The sequence below is a fragment of the Mya arenaria genome, chromosome 3, assembly GCF_026914265.1.
Source record: "Mya arenaria isolate MELC-2E11 chromosome 3, ASM2691426v1".
NCBI lineage: Eukaryota > Metazoa > Mollusca > Bivalvia > Myida > Myidae > Mya > Mya arenaria.
Genome location: NC_069124.1, coordinates 16,089,420 through 16,110,991, shown reverse-complemented (window position 1 = coordinate 16,110,991; position 21,572 = coordinate 16,089,420). Strand labels below are relative to the sequence as shown.

Sequence of the window (21,572 nt, the reverse complement as noted above, 5' to 3'; positions counted from 1 at the left end):
AACCATTGTCCCAATTGCCGACATGATTCAACGGTTAATAGACGCGTCCAGGTCGCTTTCACCGATGTAAAGTTCATCTCCGACCATCTTAAGGATGAGGATGAATATTCATCGGTAATAACTAATCTATAACTGCATGCATGCTAAATCTATTCCCTCAGACGCCTTACTTTATGTTGATGAACGATTCCGCATATTACAACCCCAAAAATAATTTCTTTTATTATGCAGGTTTTGTTACAAAGTCATGTTATTTGATTATAATTCAACTGATATTTTAACAAGATAACACTGAGTTATTTTCAACTGTTTTTCGTTTTTCAGGTTATTGAAGATTGGAAGTTTGTTGCTATGGTTTTGGACCGCGTGTTCTTTTGGGTCTTTACATCAGCGTCTATCATTGGAACATTTGGAATACTTCTGCAGGCACCGACCATATACGACGACCGATCTGCATTAACGGCTGAAACGGCCAAGTGGGGCTACTGTTGATCTATTCACACGTCATGAATATTAACACTGCCATAAACATTTTACTTCAAAATTATTGATAATGTATGTTCTTTGTACCTTGTAAATATAATGCAAATTTAAACACAAATATTAACGATTGGTTATTATGAAAAGCATTTCACATTAAATATACTATTTTATGTTGTTTTAAATGATATTTGTTAAATAAAAATGTTTCTTTGATAATTCTATTTTGGAGATTATTACTGTACATGCGTCTGAATCATACTTTTCGAACTAATTTTTAAGAATTGTCGTATTTTTTCATAACTTTTAGTATAATCTTAGATAAAAATATAAATACGCTGTGTTTGTTTTAGTTCGAATAGTTCTTGTTAAACATTGTCATTCTTTTCCGTATGCAAAAAACATGACCCGCAATCGATTGTATAAACATATCTTGCAATGTCTTAATTCCATCAAACGAAATACTATATATTTATTTAGTTTGTTTGCGTACAATATTTCGTTTGTACCTTACTTAACAAAGTTGTCTATAATCAATCAAATGTTTCATTATTTATACATAATGAATACCGAGGAATTGACAATGTATACACAGCGAAAAGTGCTTTCTTCCATTTTCGCCGTCCTTGGATATTGCGAACCAATCTACCTTCATTTAGATGAGAGCTAAATTACCTGCGCTCATACCTACCAATTAATTACCAATTATTTCAAATCTTATCAGAGGAGTTTATCAAGGCAATGCTACGATGATTTGTATATTTTTACGGGCGGGCTGACATCTTGCACTAAACAATAGAATTGTCAGTTACATAAAATGATAGAGCATAGAGCACAACAGTCTTTCCAATTACGATAACAGCGAAGAAGAAACATATGTTTTATCAAACCATATGGCATGATAATTGTTGGTATATGTTTATCAGGAGCCTTGGAGTCACTCAGTCTCCCATTAATATCTAGTAATAGTTACATGTAGTTGTAATTTAAAACATAAAATACAAGTTGGCACTAACGCTTTATATACATTAATTTCGCATTAGCACGAACAGATAGGCAGATAAAAATATAAACTAATACGAGTTGATCGAATCATCTTATCAGCAAATTTCTTAAACTCGAAATTGATTCGGGATGAATAACAGACAGTTAAATCAACTTAAATATTATTTTCAAAAAAGGTAAATTGGTACAGCTTTTAGACCACTGCGAGACACTAAAACACTTTCTAGATTACCTTTCATGGAGATGAAGCCTGGTTGTGCTTCGAGGAATAGCGACATAAAATGTTTTAAGCGCGATTCGTTTTATATCGGATTTGAACAGACCTTTAAAAATGATCGCATTAGGTGCATCAATGATTTGTACGACTTTTGTCTTTGAGTGAAGCAATATCAGGACAAAGCTTGGAATTTGCATACTTTAAAGACATTTCGTGGGTGCGGAAATTGATTATCTTTGCAGAGAGTATTGCTTTTAATAAAAAACAACATGCTTAGTCATTGTAATGTAAATTTTAGAGCCTTTATGTAGTGTGCATATATAAAATGTCTATGCTTCATGTATACTGGACACAGTATGTCATTTGATCATGCTTCAAAATTTGTAAATCTGGAACTTATATTGAAATTCATTTCGTTAAAAGCAATGTGCCTTGATCGGTGGTTAGCGATTACAGAACTAATAACAAGATCTGGTCAATCGTCGGTGTTCAAACTGGAGTGCGCAATGAGAGGCAACAGACGTGTTTTAGCGTCACGCAGTGGGCCAAACTTAATAAGGCAAACACTTGTACCACTCCAACTTATTCATAATTGAAACAATTATACATGAATTCAACTGTCATGCGATCAATGCAATATTTTATTTAATAAGACGTCTTTAATCCAGTCGAAGTGTGCTTCTTATCTTTTCTGCTAGTACACTTATTACTTAAAGGTGTCTGTGATTTTTTAACAAATGTCTTCAAAGTTATTATTACAATTATTGTTTGCTAGAGCTTTATGGTAGATCGAGAGACAACTTGACCCGGAATAAACAATTGTGATGACATATGGTTTGATAAAACAAACACATCCTCTTCGTGATAACGTAATGATTTTGTGTATGCTTTATTATTTTATGTGACTGGCAGTGTTATTGTGTATAAGCAGATGTCAGCCCACCCGAAGAAATATATCGATTTTCGCTGCCAATTGTTAATAGACTGCTCTGATAACATATGAACTATTGGTAGTTGTATCATGTCTGTGAGTGTCTTCTTTTTTAAGTCTTCACATTAACTCCCAAATCGGAACGATGACAAGTAAAATCTTTCTATAATTACTTGGCGGATAAAGACAACCGCATACTATTTATTGAACGTTGTGCTTAAACACATGCTGCAAAACAGCAATGCCACCCTCGCGATTGAAGTTTTAAATTAATATTGATGAATTGATATAATCTCAATGCTTCGGGGTGTGGGCGTAACTAAAATGGTTGGAATAAGCACACTTAACTATTTTCTGATTTCTCATTTAGTTCGAAAAAGCCAATGACGACGTTGACGACCCCTTGCTGCTAAACATATGACAAGTTCTTGCAATATAATCTTTTTTCCATATCAAAGTTTGAGTAACATTTGAGAGTCGATAGAGCGGTACACATAGAGGGAGTGTGAAGGGGACAGGGGCTACAAAGAGGGGGGATAGAGGGGATAGGACAAACAAGAGGGAGAGGGGATAGCGAAAGGAGGTGGATGGAAGGGACATAGGGAAAATAATGATATGAAGACTCAGACGGTATTGCGAGGTTGAACAGTAAAAAGAAATGACGGATTGCAGTTAGAGAAAGGTTGAGGTAAAACATACATAGGGAAAGGGGAAGGAAAGACGTGAAAAGGAATAGAGAAAGAAGAGATTGAGCAAAATATTACGTGGAAGAGAGAAGCAGATGTCAAAAAGAGGTTAAATTAATATATCTTTGCCGCCCGGGATTAACGTCAGGCTACTTACATTACTTATAAATATTCTATAAATAATACCATTTCAATGTTTGAAGGGTGTATGGCCATTCGATGATATGTTAAATAAAGCTACTTAGTACATGTTAAATTAAACTTTTGTAATTTAGTACATAAAAGAGCTTAGTGCTGATGAACATATATCATTCACAATAAAAAAATGCATACAATAGACCTGAACAAATTCATCGAAAATGTATTTCCAATTTCGTACATTTTAATTTTGCAAATGTAGAGAAAAGCAAAGAAACATATTTAAGATAAAGACAATTATAACCATTAGCACAATATATCTATGCGTTTTGCTAAATTCTTTAGAATATTGTTTGAATTATGTACAATTCTTAATATTGTTCAGTTAACATTTTACGTCAAACATTATCGTTTGAGCGATGCCTAATGTTTGTGCAAATAAATAAGCAACTTGTTAGAATTGAAATGATATTCTTTATTTGAAAGAAAATGATCAAATCAGAATTATGTCTCATTTAGTAAGGCAATGACTTGTTCCATGTAACAACTCAAAGCCATTTTCTATGAAGCGTCAGGCGATTCTGAAAATAAAATATATTGTTTAGCGAGATGAAACGCGTGAATGTCCCGTTCTGCTTTACAATAAAGCTACTTTTGTAATGTTACCCAAACCCTTCTCAAAATGCATATATAAAAAATGGTCTTTCAAGTTAATGAACATGTGATACTGTCTACAATTCGACTTTAACCTAAAAAATACTGTTAAAAATCATGTCGGTGTGGGTTGTAAACGTGAAGGTGAAAAAGAAACAGATCGATTTTTTTTATGAATGATATTAAATCATAAGCTTTATTATCTTCATCAGAAAAGCCATATATATGCTACCAGAATGTTCTTATGATATTGAAATCGAGGGGTGTATGCGAAACATTTCCAGAATATGCTTTTTTAATGTTCCATTTCAAGTTTCAAGTCTATTTTTCTCTCTTGGCCTTCCCCTTGTCGTTGATGGATGGGCCTATGTGGATAACACTGTTATTAATTGACGGGAGATGGACGTCACGGTATCAAGAATTACAATAGGAAACAAATCATCGCCATTATTCATTGTTTTAGGAAATACGGCCGAAGCTGATTGAATATCAGAGATTCTGGTTGGATCCAATCGGATAAGAAACAACTGAGTTCTGAGAAAACTTGCAACCTTAGCCAGACGTCTTATGTGACGTGAATCAATATACACCGGAACTGATCTTTGATTAGAGACGCTAAGTTTATAATAGCGTATGTCAAATTCAATTATGCACTTACACAAAAACACTTCAAATAGGGGAAAACCAGAGATTATTTGCTATGATTACGCAATATATTCTCCTGCTTAAAAATAAACATATGTGTGCACACAATATCATTCCAACACGCTTCGCTTTTCATAAAATTATATTACACGAGTATATATATGTTGTATTTATTTTAAATATAATTAAATGTATATATTTGTTGGAAGTAACCTCAAGATACTCTGCCCTATCGCCCTATCGCCGAATATTAAACTAATCTTGAGTAACCAGCATCACACTTTTCCTCCGACAGAATTGGACTGAACGAATACAATAATTTTAAAATAATAATTGATGAACAGAAAGGATTAGAGTATATGTTATTTTGACTGATCTCGAAATGAAAAAGGCTTCTAGTCCATTTCGGACCTTTCAAAACCTTGCAGTCAAAACAGATACAATGTGGAAGAAATATAACCGTTAAAAATAAAATACTTCACACTTGACACTCGCAAAATACTGAAGGTTGCTACTTCACTTTGAATTTTAAAGTGAGGTATCTTTATTCACGGAAGTCTTCATATACCAAGGGTTTAATTCAACTGCTTTGTTCACCGATAACACAAGTTAAGTTAATACTCAATTATGTAAAACCGAAACATTTAAACTTCTGTTCCCTTGTCTTTTTCATATCCGGTATCGTATTAGATTTGTTTTGCATCGACTTGTTTTATTAATCATAAGGATGATCCGTTAAAAATGGTTAAACCATTTTTCTATTTTATAACAGCACGATACTGTTATCATCTCCGAGAACGGAAGGAGTCAGCTCATGTAAGTGGCTTCCGGAGGTCATTTATAGAAGGTGCACTCAGAAAGAATGTTTCGTCCCTTCTAAACAAGCGGAAATAAAGAGGAGCGAAAACAGGCGGTCCATCACCATGCCAACATAGTTCCAATCCAAGTTTTCCTGGATAGGAGTTAAACATAAAGAATACCAATGATCACTATAACTTTCATTTTAGTTGTCTTTAATAGTAGTGCTCGATTAAGAGTTCTAATATCATAAGAAGAAGGGTCGTTTTCTCAAGAAAAACAACTTTTCAAATTCAAATCAATACGAGAATCTCGCCATAGTTTTCTTGTTTCAATTCCCTGTCATCTGTTTATCACAACTGTTTTTATCTTCCTGATCTGGTCTTTTTATGTACAAAATGTTAGGCAGTATTCCAATAAAGAGTTTTCTCGTCCATAGCGTCATCTTATGTGTTGCAGGGGAGCGAAAATGAACACCCAGTGTGTACACTGTCAGGAATATAATGGTGAAGAGCAAATATTTACCGATCAGTGGTATCACCATTGACGTTAGAGGATTGATATCAGATAGCAGCAAGACGAACAAGAAGTGCTAGGAGAATAGATATTGACACAGCTTTATCATCACCAGATTCACTCGGTAAATAAAACACAAGAGCAGTCAATGTTGATATGCATTGTCAGGTTAGCAGTGTAGAACAACGTTTTGCGATGTATATGAATCCAAAACGCGATGTCAGGATAAGGTATGATATGGCAACAGGAACAAAACTTCATCTTCCTTGTAGCGGTTATGTTGATAATGTCCCACTCAACTTTTTCACTGTATTCAAACAGGTCAAACTCGACGGGAATACTAGTGTGGTTGTTCGCACGGATCCGTTTATCTTCTTCACATACATGTTGGAGATTTCCTGCAGATTTCCGGCTGATCTTTTATCCTGAATAATAAGGTCATGCACATTAAAAAGTAATTGTATGCATCTGTGTTTTGAGAGGCCATGCAAATTAAAAAAATAATGTTAAGGTTATAAATAATAAGTTTATTAAAAATTGATTACATGAGAAAAAATGAATAATAAGACCAGGGCTATTTAGATAAAAGAATATGCAATAAACAAATATACAAAGCAAAATATTACGGGAGAACCATTTGTTTAACAAGACCTAACACGAACATGTTAGATATATTTAAGATAAGAAATATTTTACAAAACAGCATAACTTTTCATACTTGGACAATTGGTTGTCACATAAACACAGAAATGCATTTGATAATGTTAGATTTAATATTAAGTATTTCATGTAAATTTATTTTCTTAGATTTAATGTTTTGAAATTTGAGTTTTGTAAACTTCAATGTCTTTAATGTGTTCTAGAATCTTCTAATTGTCTTTTTATAAAATTTACATGCGTGTTTTAACACATCATTGTTCTCGTCATATCTTCGGAAATAGTTTGCCTTATGCAAATGTATTCGAATGTGACTACAATTCTTATTGACTCAATTTGGTATTTCTATGATTTAAGCTGTCTACAGTTCTATATTTCATTTTTTTTTAACATTAAAACTTTCACTACGACTCGTATAACAAACGTCGCAAATGCTTTTAACAGGCTTTTTAATTATTAAAAGACTAAATATTACGTTCCCAAGACGACAGTTATGTGCCCCCTCCCCGTTCATCCGGATGTTAATACAGAAAAAAGAGTGCTTGTGTTCAAGTATCAATATTTTATTAAAGTTGAATGAAAAAGAATAAACGGATGCTCCATTTGCATAAAGCGTAACATAATTTGGCACTGTATTGCAAAAAAAAAGATTCTAGTGTAAAAATTAAATAAATCATTGCCTGTGAAACTATGTAAATTGGTTGTTTGTAGCCTTATTTCGTCCTTACCTCAGGTTCATGTTTTTCTACACAATTTTGTGAGACACTGCATAGGTCAACCTTATGTTTTTTTGTGATTATTTGTTTCGTCTTGGATTGTTCAACAGCAGTTACTTTTTATATTTCCATTTGGACTGTTTTTAAATGAAACATATAGAAAAAATAACTGTGGTCCTAAGTGGTTATTTGTGGCCCGTCGACGCCTTTATAATTTTGACTTTTTTTTCGTTTTCGTCGAGGGTGCCTTTTTACCCCGGACCCAGTTGTTATTGAGCAAAGATATTGTCGTACTGATCATTACAGTAAACGAAAAGTTTCAAACAATCTGAGAAACTGTGCTTTCGAATAATTCCAGAATAGTCATATCTATCATGCATGTTCGGTCCGGAATGAGAAATCAGAAAGGTGAGCAAGTGCTTAATCAATGCAGCATGGAAGAGGGTCTTTAAGAGGGTGTTTAAGACCGTTTGTCGTAGGTACAATACTCTTAACATATAAATGTCGTTACCTTATCATAGTCTATAGCCTGAAACTAAGACAACATATTTCTTATTCATGCCTGATGTGCGCTTGTTAGTAACAGTGGCACATATGATGTGTTCCCTGAGCGTACTTTACAAACAAACATCACTAGCAATAATACCTCAATGCCATCATATGCCCATGAGCTGAACTTGAAGAAGCATTCCTGCACATCAAACGGAAAGTACTCGACATTAATTAAGCAGTTATTCTTGTAAACGGTCGCTGGCTCAATTATGAACTTGCCCGTTGACATAACGTACGCTTTTATGAGAGGGAAACCTCAATATTGCCATTACCACTGAAAATGTAAGTAAAGGCTATAACAAGAGCCATTAATTAGCAACGATATAAATATGTGGTCAGCAGTGTGAATATTGTATACTATATGGTACAGAAAGGTTCTGCTTATCTGTATCCATTATGCGGTCGGACATTCACATGGTTGTAATAACATTGATCTTGTACTATTAGATGTGCACAAAAAAAGAGGAGAAACTCGTTGTAAAGCACGATGTATGTTCGTCAATTTACTTCAATTGAAAAGTTTGTTTACACTCTTGCGCACAATGGCCAGAAATTGGCTCAGGAAGAGCAATATTTAATAAGCATATAAAGATCTTATTTTCTCCCTTCTGTAACCTGTGCTTAGGAGTGTTTAAGTGATATATCCAAAGTCTAAAGGGTCCCATTGCATTCCACTACTCATGTGTAAGAGCACTTTAGGGAGGTATGAGTATATTACAAAAGATCAGTGTTTGTTTCAAATTCACACAATGCCATTTGCTTTGGCCAACTATTAAAACCCTAGTTATTGCTATTAAAAAGTTATACATTTTACTTTCAATCATATTTGCAAATAAAGAAATGATATGAACAAGACAATTTATCTGTAGAACGTTCTTTCATTCAACCATATTTCCTTGTAACAATTTGTTTTCGTTCAGGATAATAGAAACGGTAATCAAATGCAGCATACAGAAGTAATCGCGAATCATATACTGATTTGCAGGTATAACCCACTTCGTACCGTGTTAAAACCACACTCATTAATGCACTAATCTATTTCACATGAAGTAAGGAATGAGGAAACTTGGCAAAAATCCAAACACTATTGTATAATAGAACACAACTCATATCATTTGAATAAACACTATCAAACAATTTTTTGATTTAGTTGATAAACTCTTTTAATCTAGCTCGATTAAAAAGAAGCGATAACTGATTCTTTGACGTTTACCCAGTGCCATTAAACCGGGTTTATGTTTAAACTTTTTCTACTGAACTTGTTTCTGTAGCTTTTCGCAAATATATTGAGTGGTCGTTAGAAAGTGACTCGGTCAAACGCGGACCCAAACAATCATGATGACTTGTGAAAACACATTTCCCCATTTACGACATAATGGACACTAAACGAACAAACCCAATAGCCGAACCATCAACAAATACCCTGTTTGAAGGTCAAAGGCAAAGGAACCTATGATCTTCTAAGTAAGATTTGTGATACCAAGGACCAAAACTTTAGATTGCATATTCAATCTGAATTTCATTCCTACTGATATACAAGACGCACGAAACTGTTCCTCGCAGCAAATTGATTAAATAAATGTTATCAATATGAAGAAGTCAAAATGATCACTTTTTTCAAGCGCACCGATTTTCAAAACAAGTTAGGTTACCGATCGTTTATTTCATTTTTGTTTCTGAAAAAAATCAAATGATCAATATATCAATTTGGTGTGGCATTGGATTGAAATAAATATTTTTTCATCTACGAAAGAAAATGAAACAAAAATTCAAACCTGATGCAACCGTTATTCGTGTGTTATAACTCCAACGGCATACATCTGAACAGTTGATATAAAATCGGGCTAAGATAGCATTTTAAGTGCATTTAAACATCATCTGCAGGCTTTCTTGTCAGTTTCAGAAAACCGAACGCAATCAGATCTGAACAAATCCTTGTTTCAGGACAAGCATTGTTATTACACTCCCTTGCCTTGAAAATGCAACAATGTTTAGTGTGCAAATCCAGGATTTTCATTCTTAGATAATATCATCCGTTAAATGGTGTTTTGTATTCAATCTCGCAATTCCACCAGACCGCTTGCCGTTTATCTTTTAGACAATTATCATCGCTTAAGAACTTACAGTTATCTGTCAAGATTTAGTTTGCTCATATTTTCACTATAATTCAACGTTTCGTGTAGCTAGCGTGCTCAAAAAGTACGGCGTACTCGTGATAGGTATAAAAAGAAAATAATTGTTCAGTTCGCAGTCAGTTTTGACTCTGTAACATGTTGCTTATAATCAAGTTAAGGTAATGTTTAATGGTGAGTGTATCTCTCAAATCATATGATTACATATAGATGATAACATAGTATTTTCTCAAAGTTTGAAGACCTATATTTCGAATTAATATTTAAACGTATGTAATGAAGTTAAAACACACTCCTACTACTTGTATTAAGTTTTATGCTCAATAAATTTGATTTCATGCTCTTATGGCTGATATTTCAGCTGTATTCCACGGTCAACAAGTTCTGTTCTAAGTGAGTATTTATCTAACCCGTGTAGCTTGTTAATCGTCCATTGTTTGGGCTACCAAAATATAGCGGAATGATTTGATTTGTTATTTTGCGCAGGTTTTCCGTTTATATTCTCATACCACATAAACATAAGAGTTCATTCGTAATTGACCTTTCTAATAAATAATTCGTATCCGGGGGAATCACATTGATTCAGCTGAATTTCTGATAATTATCTCTCCGTGTTATATTGTTTTACTTCTCTTTCATAAAAGTCAGTCCAACCCCTCGTGGTTTACCTATCGAAAAAAATCGCTTTTTACCTCACAAATAGCAAACAAATAAACACGTTGAGGCACAATTTCTAGGAACATGTTGACTTTCTGCTGTAAATACCACTTAAAGAAGAGAGATTTATAAAAGAACTGTTGTAAATATGAAACAGATGCTAGATAATTCCGGGAAACAGTTTGTTTTTCCAACAAATAAAACAGGAGTTGGGAGTGTGATGATGTTTGTTAAGAGAAAATATACTGATATCAAAGGGGTTGTCTGTACATGTAAATAAAATAATAAATTTGTCGAGGGTTGTTACACAATACTGCCCACAGATGTTGCAAACAAGTATATTTATAATATTCTTATGTAAATCATATAGCTGTTATTAACACAAGATGAAGCATCAATATAAGTGGCTTAAACCATCTATCCCCAAATCGACAATTACACGAATCCATATTGTATGCAGTTTTTATTTCACTAAATGAAAACAATGCACGTATAGTTAAATAGAAACATGAAGACAATAGAAAAATTAGCATCATTTTAATGATACTCAAAACTGTCATTACCGTTAGTAGCAAACGATATGATCTTATTAACGTTTAGACAACAACATGTAACAAATGGAACAGTACAGTCGCAGGAAACATGTTTCAGAAATAAAATACTTATCTAAAACATTGAATAACCGTTTCATAACTACATGGTGCATGATATCCCCTATGTTAAATAAAATCAATTGTGATTTTTAGTTTTGAATTCGTTTTTGACCACTATCATACTCATCAAATATATTACTTATAATCTGTAACTCCTTTTCTACACTGTTCATTCAGCGTTTTAATCATCAACCTTTAAAGACACGAACTAAATACCTATTAAAGCTATCGTTAAAATCACTTTGTATGAGTATAGGTCGATGTCCGACGTCAGACTAAATTAAGAAGTTATTATTATTTTTGGATTATAAGTATTTGGACAATTATCAACGCGAACAGTTGACGTTATCTTTTGTGAGCGCCACTGCATGATCATACAGTGTGGGAGGTAGCAGGAAGATGCTGGTGGTTCCAAGGAAGGACGCAGTCGTGAAGAATATCAGAAATATACGATCCAAAACCATGGCAACGTAATTCCAGTCCCTCTCCTCCTAAAATATGATATTAATAATTAAAAATGGTTCTGTACCCTAATTGAAACAAAAAAATGTTCCATATTTCAAATGCATATACATGACCATAGTATCTATCCTTCCATTACTTCTGGCCGTATTTAAAGAATAATGCTAGCATTTTTATGAATGATATGCATTTCGATTTCATTATACTCATGTTTTATTTAATGAGTCAACGGGTTTGTCAATAAATACGAAGAAATATATCGGATTTTTGTAGAATTTCCAAAAAATAAAAACTAATAAATGGGTCTTACCGATATTTCAACGTCTTGATTATGCAGATGATCAGCAATAAAGTTGACTGCTGTTAACGACTCCTTTAGTTCTGGAGGGTAGATGCCAATAGGGGATTCAACAGCACGCCTTCGAAGGTTGCCATCATTTGGGTTACTTCTGTTTGAGTCCACTGTGTCATGTCTTTCTCGAAGGGTTGGCGTGCCAATCGGTGTTTCTCTAATTTCTGTACCATTTTCAGTCCTTATATATCTTCTTATCATTTTTTGTTGTGGAGGTCGTTTCATGAAAATAATCTTTGGAAGAGTGTCAATAAACATCCATTTCACCCATGGTGACATTTTATGTGTGGCCGGTGATCGGAAATGTACACTAAGTGTGTAAACCGTCAAAAATATTGACAACGTCACTACTATCATTGTAAACATTAGATACTTTCCTATTAAGGGAATGACAATTGAAGTTGGCGGATTGATATCAGACAAGAGCAAGAAAAACACAGTCAATGCCAGCAGAATGGAGATAGACAGTGTAATTTTCTCGCCAGAATCACTAGGAAGGTAAAACACAAGAACAGTCAATCCTGAGATGGCGACACACGGCATAATCAAATTGATCGTATAAAACAACGTTCTCCGGCGTATTGTGATGTTGAAGGTGATATCTGGGTAGGGCTCTGGACAACAAGGGTAGAACTTCTCCTTGCGCCTTGCGGTGACATTGATTATGTCCCACTCGACGTTCTGGTAGTAGTCGCACAGGTCCACACCGTTCTTGATCACCAGTTGGTCGCCAACCCACACTCCCTCCTCCGCCTGCACATGCTGTAGATCGATCTGCATGAAATTAAAAATGACTGATGAAATAAGTTCAATTTAAACGCATGCATATCTACATCAGTTCAAAAATATATTTGAAGTGTCAAAATTAATAACACGATGATGCCTGTTTTATGCTGTTTTAATAAATGACTGGTTTGTCTAACACTGACATGAATGCATGCATATAACTTAGATGACAACCCCTATAAGATATGACTAGTCATTGAAAGATGTACATAAATATGCACAATTTTGGTACATGTCTTTGCATCCTAATCGTTTAACGATTTGATTATACACTATCGGTTCACACAATAACAAAATGTATATATGTTCGTACTTGATGCCCATCAAATGTCCAGGAACTAAACTTCATAAAGCATTCTTGTTGATCGAACGGGAAATACTCGACGTTGATTGGACAATAGGTCTTGTAGATTGCCGGTGGCTCCCAGACTATCAGACCGGTATGAAAGACCTTGGCCTTCGTGAGCAAGGTCACAATAAAGTCACCATCAGCACTGGTGGTAAAAAGGAAACATGGTTTCATCAATAAAGAAAATAATTTTCTTTTTTTGTTATACGTTGGTAATATTGAGCATCGAACAAAAGGCATTGATAACAAAGATAACAAAAAAAATGCAATCTCATACAAAAAAAACAATTTATGAATTTAGTACTGAAAAATGAGGTTTAATTATACGAACATCCGTTTACCAAAAAAGCATTGAAAGAAAACATGCCAATTAAATGTAGTAAATCGATCCGTTCTAATCGAGAGTATGAACACAACCTTTTAGGTTTTATTGAGAAGTTAAATGAGAATTTGTGAAGTATAATCCGGTCAAAGCCCCTAGCACGGCCTAAGCGGTATTTTATTTTTAAGAAAAAATAAAAGAGAAAAAATCCCAAAGGCAGCGAAGTACCAGAAATTCAACTGAAAAACAGGGCCTACTTGTTATATAGAGTAATGTCGGGCCTCCAGAGTCCTGAAGAAGGAATAAAGGTGCTCATGATACCGCCGAACAACTGCGGGTCCCAACGAAGACGGATATCAACCCACTCCTGGAATGAAAAGTTACACCATTGACCATATAAACAGGTTGAATTGTTGGTAAATTTGAATGTATTCTGTCTGCTGCTTTGTGTGTCTCCCATTGAGTGTCAGCGTCCGATCCAAAAGACTTACGTAAATTTCATATTATTATTGATTAAAATATATGACGCTTAAGGAAATGTTTTCTCAAACGTTTAGTACTTGTTTGAACACAGTAACTACAAAAACAATGGGATCGAAAATAAGACAATTTTCACATGTCTTTTATAAATAAACAATTAAATTATAAAATATCTGCAAAACAAGTATCCCCATTTTTTGAGTGTAATTATAGACCAGCATAAATTGACGAAAAGCTCTTCGTTACAAACTGTCAGTTATCTTTTTTTTTATATATTAGCAATCTTGTTTTCCAACTTACGTGGTGAAGCCAGATATTCGTTGTCAGAATCTGATTTTTCTCGGACTGAAAATATAAAGAAAGATGTGTGAATCACTTGTTTTAAAGGTCCTCTTAAAAGTAAACATGATGAAATAGAAGAATAATCATATCTTAACAAATCTGACGGAGGAGTTGTGAAAAAAGCATTTTCACAAATAGATGGGTTATATGTATAGGTATTTTAAATACAGAACTTCATTGTTAGTCTTTATTCGCATGTTGACCTATATTCATTAATATGCAGAAAAAATTCCTATGACACTTTTGGCATGTATTTGTTAATATATGTCTAGAAAAAATTAATACTTTTCTACATATTTGAAGTATTAGTATAAGAATAAACAAGATATTTATAGCTTGTATTCGAAAGAAAGTTTTAAACAGTTTTGTAGAATGTTATGGAACCTTTCAGTTTTGTATATAAGGGGGAGGGGGGGGGGGACTTCTTTGACCTGGGGTAAAAGTGTTTTTAAACAATTAACAAGTCCTTGTAAAGTTTCACCAGTGAACATTGTAAAGTCTTGAGCTTAATTTAATTATAATGCCAGGATTACATTCAACATTTCATGGGTACATGCATTATTCTGTAAGTGTTGGATTTAATTAGTTTTCAAAGAATGTGTTAAATATTGCATGTGGATTTAGTTATATGGATATTAAAATATCAGGATCAGTAAAAATACTTAATGAACTTTTGAACAATATTCTTTTATCCCTATTAAGTTTCAGATTACTCATTTGAAACTACTGTAGTTAAAATCTTTCTTAAAATGTTGTTCTTTAAAGTTTGCAGCTAGATTCAGTTTTTCGTTTGCATTTGGTGGTCGTAGAACGCTTTATTATATTTAATAGAAGTCTGCAGATTACATCGACGAATAAAATACAGCTAATTAAATGAAACCATTCTGGAATATCTTCCAAGCCATTAAGATATCATTAAAATTGGCAGAGCGACCTGTTTGTCTTGTTGTAACATCATTACGATGTTGCTCATCTTGTGTTATTGTCTGCCATGCTGACTTCAATTTGATTTTACGGTTGTCCGATTTGATGTGGAAATTAGACAAGGACTAAATGTGGGCTGAGCACGCTTGTATAAACCAGGGCTCGAATGCTACCAGTAATTCATGAAAGAAGAATAGTTCACCAACCATATATATATCATTAGGCATTTTAATTATCCAGAAAAGGATGCAGCTAATAACTTTATGAGCGTTACACATTTCAAACAAAAGTAACATGCAGACGCATGAACATTTATTTATGCATACTACATTATATGTTATTCATGATAATTAAGCACATTTGCATTTAAATAATAGACCTTTTCAATGTATTTAAGATTTTCAGATTTTAGATTTGTGAATTGATTTTGATAAACAAATAGTTTCGAACAATGTCCACTGATGTTGGTATAATATTGTTTACTTCAGAAACGTCAATATTGAAGCCAAAACTGTTCTCCAAATCCTTCTATTATTGCTTATCAGGGAGCTGATGCGTGCACCAACATTCTTTTTCGGGTCATTTGCATGTTTATTACCAGTTTTCGGATGTTTATTAGATTCCCTTAAAACGCTTGATTTCACTCCAAGTCATGGCGGCGCTCTTATTGACCGAGAGCATTTCTAAGAAACAAATTGGCGTTTCCAGGCTCAAGGCTCAAAAGAAGTAAAAGTTTATTTTGTAATTAATTGCTATTTCTAAAGCGATGGTGGTTTTAAAAGTGTTCTTTATGTTACAACTAACTGGTTTTACATTACACATTTTATCGAAATAAAACAACATTATGAATGAATTATCTTTACATTTAAAATTGCGAATCAATACAAGAGTAAAGATAGGAATATTTTCTGACTGAAGTCGATTTCCTAAAAGATTCATTAAAACTTTTTTATATATTTATATATTCGTTTTGGTTTTTACATAAGATAATGTAATTTTGATTGAAGCCAATGAAAAAAGGAGGCCTTTATCAAGAAATTATATTGACTTACCAGTAAGAGAGATAAAATAATAAAGGTAAGGAATGAATAATCAGATGATTTAACGGTATCGACCATGGACCTTTAAACAAGCTTTCTTAAAAGGTCTGATTTCTTGTCACTGCTGTTACACTGATCATCTTACAGCGGTAAACCCATATGGTATTAATATCAATATTATTGATATTTTTAATTTATGTTAGCTGGTTTGAGTGTGTTTCTTTTGTTTCAGTTGTTATTAAATTGTCATTAGTCTTTTCAGCGTGCCATTTACCTCAACTGTATAAATTTTGAATATGAAATTTTGTCGGCCATGTTATTCCTTCCTGTATAACTACAATGATTGGTGTACTGTTAAGCTTGATCAAATCTGCTTTACAGCTATTAAATGTATGCTTTTGGATCATTATTTTATTGTGTTGCTCAAATCAAGCGTTTGATCAAATTCCCCTTGGGTGAATTATAGTACATAAGACTAGAATACATAACTGGCCTCCCTCGCCATATTTCCGATCTATTAATCAGTGCACTGTATCAATTTCGAGAAAATCAAATACTTGCCATTTTGGACTCCCAGACTGTTTTCTAACTTTTCAAACACTGGAGGCTTGTGTTTATTACAAAGCATACACTCGTCTATCATTTCAATTCCTAATCTTATCACACATGATGTGTTTTTAGCATATCGTTTATTATCATTCCAAATTTCTTGGCAGAAAATGTATAACGCATCCCTTATTCCAATTGTCGGAGAGAAGTTGTCTGATCTGTTGCACTTCACATTTTACGTTTAGTTCGTGTGCTTTTAAAGAGTAAGACCACATATTTTCAAATACCACATACGATGTTAAATTAGACTTGTGCTCTTCCTGTTAAAAGTGGTATAATTTAACTTTCCTGATAAAATACATATTCATTATTGAGACATGCATGTTTACTTGCTCAGAAATGAACGTGAAATGCTCGGAAATGTATGTTACATGCTCAGAGAACTATGCTTCGTGTTAACAACAATTCCAATATGACTGTGTAGACGACAACACACAATTACATCATAGACAGTCCATAAAAACTTCAAATGTTAAAACAAATTTAAAACATGCAGTAAAGTTGAATTTCTTTGAAATATATCAATAATCTGATAAAAATAATACAAGCTCTGCGTTTAGAGTAAAATAAAGGCTTTGTCTCTAGGATCTGGTATTCATCTTTCGTTGCCATTTCCGCCTTAAAGATGTTTTCGAAAACATATTTAAAGATGCGGTAAAGTTATAAAGCTTTAAAATGTATCTATAATCTGATACAAATAATAGCCTGTAGGATCTGTTGTTGATCTTCTTTTGACATTTCTCGATAAAAACGATCCGATATTCGCTGGGATTTATTAATTAAACAAGGTGATATATTAATTATTTCGAAGCTTCAAGCTTTGAAGACTTACGCAAACATTTCCACACTTGAACATAAGCCGAATGAATACAGAGGATCAGATTCGAATAAATGAACCAATGAGTCGTAGGTTCGAATCCTCCATTCCCTCTTTTTTGTCAATACTATTGCTTTTAAAATATCATTGATACGTCACCTTTCAACTTGTTTATTACTTAAAAAGTGTGTAACTATGCTGCCGACAATGTTTTATTTAAAAAAAAACGGAATTAACTCCAAATAAAAGTAGACTATGAGTTGTATACAACGCAATATTGAGACTTCGGAATCATATCTTATCGCAGCACTTCAGCTTGATTAAATATGTCGTTGAAGAAATACGAAATATGTAACAACGTCTTAAATATTGATGTTATGAATTTGCATTGTTTATTCATTTTCACATTTCCCATTGAATATTATTGAATTATTTGGACGAAGTTGACCTTTTCAAGCGATTATTTTATATCTCATTCACAAACATTCGTTTACAGGTAAAAGAGCACAAGATATATGTGTTTGTATTTGCTTCTTAAACTTCTCATTGCAAAGACATAAACCAACTCCTGACGCCACAAAGGTATTATTTCTGCAATTTTAATTATCTATCTTCCCTACACGTGGGATTTACAACGGTTAGGAAGATCTACCTAGGAATTTAGCGGAAATAATACTAGTAGCACCAATAAAACCTTCAAAAATATGCCACTTGAAAACGGTTACATTCTTGGCAAAGCATTTGCTTAAGCTATTAATGTTTTTAGATGTAAGCAGACAATAATTGGTTGAGATATTGTTTTGGGGTTTTAATATGCATTTGTTTACTTTTCATTTCTTTAATTATTGAAACGTTTATGTTGATTATTGTAAGTAATTGGACGTTTGTTAAAAATTAAAAAGAATGTTACAACTAAAAATCAGATCGGTGAACTGAAAGATATAATAACATTTAGTTTAAAGTTTTAATCTTCTATAAATTTAAACGAAGGATAGTTTTGAAATCGGGCCCTTTAATTACATATTCCTGGAGTTTTTCTCTTGGCCCACACTATATCTAAGACGTATGGGAACGATAATGTGTCAATATTAAAAAAGTACTCACAATTTTGAACAAAAGAAAACAACAGCTCTATCCTAGGAGATTGTTGAACAACATACCCAGGTTATTGATCAGTGTTTTGTCCTTTTTAAGATTTTCTATGACCACATATGACCATTACTGTACACCATATATCAATAACTCACCACATCGAGTAACTGCGAGAGTCTCATCCCCAGTTTCACGGTCAACTTGCTGTCCGCCGTTCCGTTGATCGTACTGCCCTCTGGCATCACCAACTTGTTGTAAGAGTTGCGCTGTAATGGTAAAGTCAATTGTGGTACAGAGTTTTTTTCTACATTTAATTCGTACTCTGCTTTAAATAAAAAAAAGATGTATTGAGTTACTAATACTATTCCTGAGGAGGTACAATGCAAAAAATATTAAATACTGCCTGTCCAGTTAAATGACATCAGGCGCTTGTGATAATAAGAAATACGTCATCAGCGATTTAATTGTTTTAGCCTGCCATAGTCGTTTAATTTTGGTTTCAATGAACTGGCGCATTTTCGTTTGTATGTAGCAGAGGGCGATCATTTACAGAATTATTTAATTTGATTTAGAATGATGATGTTAAAACCTTTTATAAACTGATATTGTATTTATTGCATGCAATTATAATTGCATTTGCGCTGACCATTGGTGGATAGTGAACACATATTATATTTACATAAACATATATAAATGGTGAATGTTATACTATATACATACTATTATCTATATAGACATCTCAAAATTCTCAATATCTTGTCTTATGTTTACATGAGCGTCGTATGTAAACATATAAACATATATGTACCTGAAGTAGGAAATGATGCAGGCGTTGTTCCGTTGGGGGCTCTCCAACTCCGTCTGTTATTGTTACCATGCAAACCAGCCCTAGAATGAACGACATTATATGTGCATTTGTAGCCATCCTGTGTTTTAGTCCATATTCTGCACTGTAACTTGTCGATTTATAGATTTGATTTAGAATACCACACTTTTATAGATACCTTTAAGAGCTATTGATATTGCAATGTCCCACTTTTATGCAAATCATTAAGGACACAATACATATTAATGATCTGCATAAACATTCATTCAAGCGTTCAAAGTTTAATCCTGCAGGTTTCATGAAAATCAGTTGTCTCGTGTATTTATTAAGCCGTGAGATAAATGCCACTGTATACCTAAATCTCGTGCCTTGTGCTTGTATCACCTTATCACTGACATAACCTACATCCCCACATGTCAAACACTATTGATGCTAGTTCTAGACTCACAGACAACTTTGCAGTTTTCATTCCACTACCTGTATATCTCTTCATGAACAAAACACAAAACGCAACTTCACTGGGATGTAAATAATGAAATCATAACTCGCACTAACTATTACTGTATTCCATTAGTTATATATTAGTTTTACATGCACAGCTAAACAGCTCCTGTTTGAATGAGCCAACAGATGTTTGGTGATTATTCAAAAGAACGTGTTTATGAAAAATATCTTCACAAATGATAGGCTAAATCGAGAATACTTGAACTATCTTGGTTCAAAGATAAAATGAATAGGTATATAATTCAATGTTTTGTCCTTGTTGTATTTAAGATTCATTTTTTGACATTTTATTTGATTTTCTTTTGCGGTTCCTTTGTACTGGTGTATAATCATACTGAGCCTTTCAGTCAATGCGTCTTCATGAAACACTCACGATTGAAATCGCCCACAAAACATTGTAGAGCAATTTTAAAGATTTGGGTTTGATTTAAAATTACGCAGAACATTTAAACACAGATTTTTCTAGTTCAAAACTCTTATGCCACAGCTGTTTGTTTTTCAATATGTTGGAATAAGCTTTGAGTACAGCTTATCGAAGTCAAAAGATCTTCTCATCTTTCCTAATTATATAGTCAATTATATCTCATGAATAGAAGGGACAAACATAATTGACAATGTATTTTGTGAATAGTTTTTTTCAATACCGTAGGGACGAGTGAATATCAAATTGTTAATAAAAGCATATGTCTTTCAAAGTATATTCTAAAGATGTTTTATGTTTATGCTCTGTGTTTTGAAACTGAAGGCCATTTAAATTAACATCTTATACATCAGAACATGTTAAATGGAATTCAATCCAATACTTGTTAGGTTACCTGTGCAAAGCGTTGTTTTCGTTCATGGCTGATTTAAATACTCTTTTATAACAATGTAAAGACTTTTAGATGAAATGCCAGCTCTCTGATGCAAACGGCTGTTGCCATTCAATCAATACAAAGACCCTGTATGATAGCAGCCCGGTGGATATCGGCGGAATCTGACAAATTGTTAACCCATCTAGATGATGTATCCCATATATATGCAAAGATACGATCTGTAAATATGCTACTATTGTATGCCCTTAAATCTGCTTTTATTGTAGTAAATGAGAACAGTTGATAGCGAGGTTATTGGGGATAATTTAGATTTTATTGGTATCCTCTTGTCCTAGACATATGGAACGTATAAGAATCTAAGAAAGTTCTTAATTGAAAGGATAATTTCGATATGACGAAATGCAGACTTACGATT

General features: G+C 33.4%; 1 protein-coding gene and 1 pseudogene across 2 annotated transcripts; both read right to left on the bottom strand.

Moving 5' to 3' along the window:
- Window positions 1-5,885: 5,885 nt before the first annotated feature.
- On the bottom strand, window positions 5,886-8,224 carry LOC128225742 (acetylcholine receptor subunit alpha-like; annotated as a pseudogene).
- Window positions 8,225-11,234: 3,010 nt separating this feature from the next.
- LOC128227778 (acetylcholine receptor subunit alpha-like 1) lies at window positions 11,235-20,437 on the bottom strand. 2 transcript variants are annotated; one of them, XM_052938626.1, is made up of 8 exons: window positions 20,194-20,437; window positions 19,821-19,900; window positions 19,168-19,278; window positions 14,489-14,533; window positions 13,966-14,075; window positions 13,351-13,531; window positions 12,210-13,025; window positions 11,235-11,928 (listed from the first exon to the last, which is right to left on the bottom strand). In XM_052938626.1, the coding sequence occupies exons 2-8, from the start codon at window positions 19,887-19,889 to the stop codon at window positions 11,764-11,766; spliced, it is 1,497 nt and encodes a 498-aa protein (XP_052794586.1). In that variant the 5' UTR covers window positions 19,890-19,900; window positions 20,194-20,437; the 3' UTR covers window positions 11,235-11,763. The 2 variants fall into 2 exon arrangements, with proteins under 2 accessions (XP_052794586.1, XP_052794585.1); XM_052938625.1 differs by having other exon boundaries at window positions 19,821-20,437.
- Between the last annotated feature and the right edge of the window lie 1,135 nt (window positions 20,438-21,572).